Source organism: Electrophorus electricus, chromosome 14 (genome assembly GCF_041902795.1).
Source record: "Electrophorus electricus isolate QZ-2024a chromosome 14, ASM4190279v1, whole genome shotgun sequence".
Classification (NCBI taxonomy): Eukaryota; Metazoa; Chordata; class Actinopteri; order Gymnotiformes; family Gymnotidae; genus Electrophorus; species Electrophorus electricus.
Genome location: NC_137510.1, coordinates 14,061,465 through 14,069,202, shown reverse-complemented (window position 1 = coordinate 14,069,202; position 7,738 = coordinate 14,061,465). Strand labels below are relative to the sequence as shown.

The 7,738-nt window shown below is 36.7% G+C and overlaps 1 protein-coding gene across 1 annotated transcript; it reads right to left on the bottom strand.

Annotated features, from left to right (window-relative positions):
- Window positions 1-4,001: 4,001 nt before the first annotated feature.
- Window positions 4,002-5,550, bottom strand: gbp (glycogen synthase kinase binding protein). Its single transcript, XM_027001592.3, has one exon. It carries the CDS (start codon window positions 5,437-5,439, stop codon window positions 4,972-4,974), a length of 468 nt encoding a protein of 155 aa, XP_026857393.2. The 5' UTR covers window positions 5,440-5,550; the 3' UTR covers window positions 4,002-4,971.
- Between the last annotated feature and the right edge of the window lie 2,188 nt (window positions 5,551-7,738).

Genomic DNA, 7,738 nt, shown 5'->3' with positions numbered 1-7,738 from the left:
AAGCACTAAATTAGCTAACAGTCTTGTGTAGACTAAATGAGACTTAATGAATTTAATAATTAACATGAACTAGGTTGCAAATTGACTAATTCCATAAAATGATAGCTAATCACTAACTGCAGTTTAAAATACTTTTAAAATATATTTCCTGAATGTGTCATTAAATTGGCATGTGGGAGCACAGGGCTGCTAGAATAAAGCATGCCACAAGATTTAAGACATGCTACTATATTAACTGATGTAATTTTTAGAATAGCTATCCCTATAAAAATTAACAAATAATGATTAACCTTTTCCCAAAAGAAACAAACTTAGCATTCTTATTCTCAATTTTTAGACTAGATATGTGATTCTACCACATTACTCAGAATGCCCACACTTTACTGCAATATTCTGGTCTCCGTGTGACCATTGTGTAGTTGTAAAAGTGTCAAGTTGCACTCAGTCATCACCACCATAAAAAAGTGTGGAGATTGTGCATGGTATATGTTCCTAAGTATAAGCTATCTTGTTAATGGACTATAACAAAATGGATTATACATGGTTTTCCCTAGAACTGAATATTTCCCTCCATGTACGACACACAGAGTGCTCAAAATGTTCAAAGTGTTCTGTCTTCTGTGTTCTGTGTACTGAGTACATTATGTTTTTGGCCAACAACCAATTTTATATCCATTCAGTGGTACAATATGTACCACCATTCAGCAGTATATTCTCAGTATGTTACACTGCCCTCTTCTGGATGGCAAAAATTCCTGTCATAATTACTAAGTTAAAATCACTGAGAGGGATGTGCAACTCCAGTCCTGGAGATCTACCACCTTGCATAATTTAGTTCCAACCCTAATCTAACACACGTGATACAGTTAATCAAGGCCTTTGATAGCAACAGAATATTACAGCTGTGTACTGAACCAACTCTCTGTGACGGTAGGTCTCTGATTTCAGAACAAAGGTGGGACATTTATATAATGTAATTTTATACAACTGTGCATAGATTCCAGAGTGAATGTTTGCATGCATGCAAATAACAAAATAGTGTACACACACACACACACGCACACACACAAAAATTCATTTATAAAACTGAGTACGCACATCTGCATGCCGTTTCCTCTTTATAAATCTCAATCTTCTTGAAAATGTATGCAGGTGAATGAGCCTCATATCCCACCCTGTTACTGCTGGCAAATAATGATAAATGGTCAGTCCATTTTACCTCATGAATCCTTAAATATGGGGTGTCATAGTCATTATTATCTGAGATAATGGAAACAATGGGGGAGCCAAAGACAAAAAATAAGAATTTTGCATAATGTGAAGTGGACATTCTTGTAGTGAGGCAAAGAAAAACCTGTTGTTTGGTAGCCTCAGCAGATGAATCACCAATTAATGTAAGTTTGAGTGGCAGCATGTAGCTGCACCAGTTAATAATGCAGGTTTCACAAGTACACAGATTTAAAAGGTGATGCAAATAAGTTATTTGCTTTGCAAAGACAGAGTGCAAGTACACTTCATCAGACTTTTTCTGGCTGGTATAGCAGTCTCCCACTAAATGCATCCAGAAAACACCATCAGCCTTTTAGCCTAATGATGTACTCCACAATGGAAAGTGCTAGATCGTTTGCATCACTGTAGCATCTCTCCTTTGGATTATGTGGGCTACGAAATGGGGTAAGGAGCAAGCTCTTAAAGGGGTAGCAATATGAGTGCAGTCAATTGCTGTGATTACATTTAGAAAACTGTAAATTTCACTTTGATATTGGCTTGTTCACCTACTTTATAAGAGAACCAACCAATACAGCTGGTGTGATGGCACACTAGGGTGGCTGGGATAACCACATCCTATCAGCTAATTTCCTCTGGAAGGAACTGGTTGCCATGAGTCTGAGGGTTATTAAGAACTGTAAATGGATAGGTATTGCACAGTTTTGCAAGGTTGGTCTCTATAAAACTGGGTGCAACTCAGTACATAGTTCTATGGCTACTGGAAATCTAAATTGGACAATATATAGTAAAAACACATAAAAACATGAATTCATGCAATTGTTTTATAGCTGTTTGCAGCCTGTAATTATCTACAACTATTGTAAACTCTTATGTTACAATTACATTTTCAAAGAGGGGATTAAGTAATTGAATGCTGAAAATAAGCAATAAATATGAATACACAGGGTAATTAACTGGTCCCCACAAATATATCAATAAACCCAACATACAAAACATTGTTTAGGATGAAATTATTTTTATTAATAAGTAGTCTATATGCAATGATTATATAGCTGAATAATTTAATATGCACTGTTACATGTGAGAACTGTGATTTAACTGTAATTCCCTAATTTACCCCAGTGTGTTGTCAGTTGCTGCTATCTTTAAATGTTGTGTATGGCTCTACACATAGGTCAAATCTTATGTAAATATATTCCCAATTTCCAAGTATATCTTTACAAATACCAGGGAGGTTGCATACATTTCATGTCCATTTTTGTGCATATATACCATTTGAGCCCCCTGGTTATGAACTACATTGTAAGCACCTAATTCTTTGTTTAAAACCCTTCCCTGTCTACCATTAGGAATGGTGGGGAATCAGTCTAGACAAGAAACACTCACACTGAAATACCATACAAGAGACCTTTGCTTTTCTAAGTTTAGAACACATAGAGTGATTTTATTAGACACTATATAATCTTGGACTAATTATATAGTAACTTGGCAGTAAGATTACAAAATTAATAACCATTGAAACTGAATATTCCAGTATGATTGTCATCAGTTGTCCAGACCTAATGTGTAAGATTAGGCCTGCTTGGATTGAACCTTTAAGTACACAGTGTATGCTATTAATTAAAGTCTTATGAAAATTATGTTACACTAGCTGTATATAAGTAAATATTCATACAATTGCAGGGGAATAAATCTCTGTATATAAAATACCAATTTCATGTTTGAGAAAAAACATGTAATTAAAATGTAATCTACAATTATCATTACATTTAAATGTTAAAATTTAAGGTTTAGGTAAATTGGGTAACTGGTTCTAGATGTGTGCAGCATTTAGACTGGTCACTTTGCATAATTTCATAGCACTTAGCAGTTTTTAAACTTGACGTTTGTGGGCAAAATACACTAAATAGACTATAAACTTTAGCAGTTGAACCAAGCGAACTACCAATCTAGGTAAATTCCTCTTCAGGGTTCCAACCACCTAGATTATTATCTGAGTTTCACAGATGAAATTAGTGTCAGTTATTTAGCAGATTTAGGAAGTCTACAGAAAAATCGATGTGACCCCCCCCACCCCCCACCCCAGATATTCCAACTTCTCGCCTCGGGGGGGCGCGTCAGTCCTACGAGGGTCAAAACTACCAGACTACAGAAAACTCTTTGTTCCATACTGTTACTCTCCCATTGTTTCAATTCGTTATCATATATTTATCTGAATGTTGTATTCCGTGTGCTATGTAATATTATTTGAATACTCATACTTTCTATATTTATACTCTATATTAGTTTTATTTTTAATGTATTTGTATGTGTAAAAGTCTGAAAAGTGATGTCTGTGTTTCAGTGTGATTGTGTTTACATGGAAATTAAGGAATAAATGATTACAAATTACAAACACTGCTGTGTTTTTCAAGATGTATAACCAAGGAAAATCCTTGGCCATTAAACCTGTGAACGTAAAACAACTATGAAGATTATTTTATCTTCAAAAAAAAAAATTCTCAGGCAAAACGCTTTGTAAATCGCATAATCTGTACAGCGCAAGCGCAAGAACAAAAAATATACACAAACAGGCGTACACGTAACACTTACCGGAAATACATATGAAAATATAACGCAGACTCAAGCTATATAAAACTATATGTAAACACTTAGCTGATTCTCAAACACATTTATGTGGTCATCTAGGTGTCCTAATGGTGGTAGCATAATTGTGAAGAACAACTGTATATAGATCAATGGATACAGATGTAATATAGGTGGAAACCAAATGCAAAAAAACGTTTATTACAGACACCAAACGGCCTGAAAATCAGGACTGTTAAAAATACTTCGTTACGAAGCATACAAACAATACAGATCTAAAGAAGAGAAACATAGCCTACGAACTCCATACGGGAATCCGAAAAGCACCAAAGTGTCTGTAGTGATAGTCGTCACGTCTCAGACTGTTCTCCCCTTATTAATAACTGCAGACTTGTTGGAAAGATTTGTTAGGGCTCCGCTGAAAATATCCAAGCAGTCCATGTACTTCGAAGAAAACTTGACGGAAAAGTCCACGTGGGTGTAAATGAGGGCATAAATCCAAATTAAGACTACCTACAAAATACAGTATTTTACTGTTCCGACTAAGTATAAACAGATGTGGCCTGGCTCATGTCGGCGAGTATCCGTGAGGGACATACCCATAATTTGCTAGCAAAACTGTAAACAAAGCTGGCGAGCCATCGTGAAGGCTCACAAAGCTTGTTATTTGACGAGGGCACAATGCTGTTAGCTTGCCACCCAAACATGGTTCACCATCCGTTTGTTGTAATAGTTTGCAAACAGCAGTATTGCAAAAATACAGATAGACATCAGAGGATGTATGAAGTGAGTAACAACCAGCCTGCAGCTCACATTTCATTCAGAAAGCATATATAACCTACCAATAATTCATTAGCTAGTGAGTGTTTGTAGTAACCTAGAATTTTCAGTCACGTATCAAACAAAAACACCGCTAGTTAGCTAACAGTCAAAATACAATGTCGTTTTTATCCATCATACAAAACATTTGGATTTAATAAAGTTCGTTTTACAAACTTCCAACTTGTGACTATTATCGCGTTAACCTAGCTGATTAACTTGTTAGCCAGCTAGCTAGGTTAACAATGTAGCTAATCAATTAGCTAACCTAGCTCATTCCAACACATTAGTTCATCCGGTAGTTTGCTGGTGGCTGGCCTTTGATAGCTAACAATTTCAGTCAATTTGTTTGGAAAGGTCGTGTTCCGTCTCCGATGAAAACTGAAGTCGTCTGACGGCTTCCTTGATTAGATTTCCAGATAATATCAATTCCTGAAGGAGCTGATGGGGATCATCTTCGTTACCTGTAATATCAATTCCTTTTCGGTTGCACGTTTTAAAATGGTCCCATTCCTGATCACTGGATCCAGGTATATTGTACGGACTTGCTCGGCTACGTAAATTTCGGCTTCGGAGACGAATACAGCAACCATTACGCCTTTGAGCTCCTGCACTGTTGTTGCTCTGTTTGGCGTTGTGGGCGCCGTTGTTGGTAAGGTTGTGAAGACATGACATCGTCTGGTTAGCGCTATTGTTGTGAAGCTGCAAAGCCTCGCCGATCTTTGTCACAAGAGCGTCCACTTCCTTTGAATCAACAGTGACAGACTGCTCCAAAAATATGTAGTTCTCTTTTCGACACGGCATTTTGGTGTGTTTTGTACACGTTTGGCCACTATTTTTCGAAGATGAATGAGAGTGCTTTACCGGCGTCCACGTTCGCCACGCTGCCCGACAGAAAACAGTCCCTGTGCTTGGTTTGTAAACAATGGATGACGCCAAAAGTAGGAATGTACCAATTGTCTAGGAGACAAGAGCACATTTTATGTCTTCATTTAGATAAATAACGCAATAATTATAATATAATATTCTGTAGTATCCTATATTTCTATTCATATATACAAACTAAGCTAGGCACACAGTGTTTTTTAGTACATAACTGGCAGTTATTAATATTTTAGAACCCCCTGTTTGCCTCGATGACAGATCCCCACGTCTTCAAACCAAACAGCGTTACATAAGAGTAACTGTACACAAGCTTACTTTAGGTTTGGCGTAGTCTGTATGACAATATGGGTTAGATAAACGTCTTAAATTATTACGTGTATCATAGAGACACGTACCAAAAATCAGAACATACACAATACATTTAAGAAACTTATTAAGCCTACATAAACAGCGTTACCATAGACAGAGGTGCACAATAGCTCATTTTAATTCATGAAGTACAAAGCATGAATACATTTTCCATATCCTATAATCTGAAACATGCAAGAGAGATATTATTTTAACTTAACTAGAATTTTAGACCCTCATTACAGTTCAGTCATGTTTCTTGCAAAAACCTTACATACCTATCTGTCTCTAGAGTACAGGTACAGAGTACAAAAAGACTTCTTAAAGCTAGAAAGCTTTTATATCCAGTTTTAAGATATGTTCGACTCTGGTTTGCAATAAGCACTTAGTTTGATGAATGTTTGGCTTATAAAATCGTGTTAGTTGTTTACTGTTCTCATTGCTAAACTTGCTGCTTTCAACACTCTACCTACTGGTTAGAGGAACCAGGCATGGTTCTCCATATCAGAAATAGGACACTACCACTATCACAACCTCTGTTCTCCTGAGTCAAACTCTACTTCTTTTTCACTTCTGTAATAAGCTTCAGCTGTATTAGATTCATTTATTTGTAGTACTCTTAGCATATTGTATTTTTAAAGGCTGATGACAACTGAATTGCTGAATTATTTATATTAACGTATGACTTATCATCAAGCTATTTAATACTTTCTGACTATTATTTGCTATGTTTGTAACACATTTATTGCTATCTAATTCTGAGAACTGTTACTTGACCTTGCATTCCAAATTACAATGCAGACTACAGGCTTATTTCATATTATCAACAAAGACAGGCTCACGTATGATATAGCCCATCAAAAGATTAGCTAAGATTTCTATCATATTTCTGTTGAATAATATGATCAAGCATACTGACAGTAAAAAATCAGTAAAATAACATACCCATGTATCATTTACTTATCTTAATGATTATCTTAGAGTTAGGTTATTTAACATTCAGTCAATGAGTTTAAGACGGTAGGTGGTAGAAGAAGTGAAGATTACTGGCTGCCATACACAAGGCATTTTTGTAAGCAATGTACACTGTTAAGAGATTAAGGCTTAAATCACAAGACTTAAATCACAAGACTTAACTCACATAATGGCTCTCGAGGAACGAAAGGTTCAATTTGAAAATTGTTACTTAAAATTATGTACTTTGTTGAGAACATAACAGTGGTTAATGAAAATCAGAATCATCAACCCACTGAGGGCTGAATTCAAAATCACACAAAAATAAAAGTAAAAAACTGAAATCACAGGCTGATCCAATTTTCATGAAATTCATAACAGCAACTCATAATGTGATTCAGTAGTGTGTATGGCTCCAACGTGCTTGTATGCACTCTGGGCATTCTCCTGATGATTGAGTGATATCTTAGGGGATCTCCTCTAAGTCTTGGATCAGGGCATCGGTAAACTCTTGCACAGTCTGTGGTGCTATTGGTGACATCGGATGGACTGATACATAACATCCTAGAGATTGCATTCTGGTCTGGGGAACATGAGAACCAGTCAATGGCATCAATACTTTTGTTATCCAGGACCTGCCTACACACTCCAACCACCTGAGGCTGGGCACTGTCCTGCACTAGGCATAACCCAGGGCTCACTGCACAAATGTAAGGATTAACAAAGGCTCTGAGGATTTCATCCCAGTATCTAATAGCATTCAGGGTACCATTGGCTATCATGTGGCGGTTTGTGTGACCCTCCAAGAATATGCCTCCCCAGACCATCACTGGCCCACCACCAAACTAGTCAAGCTGGATGATACTGCAGGCAGTATAACGTTCACCACAGCATTTCCATGCTCTTTAATTTCTGT

Bases quoted from the DNA above. Each gene is read 5' to 3' on its own strand.
- gbp (XM_027001592.3), bottom strand. From the start codon at position 5,439: ATGCCGTGTCGAAAAGAGAACTACATATTTTTGGAGCAGTCTGTCACT.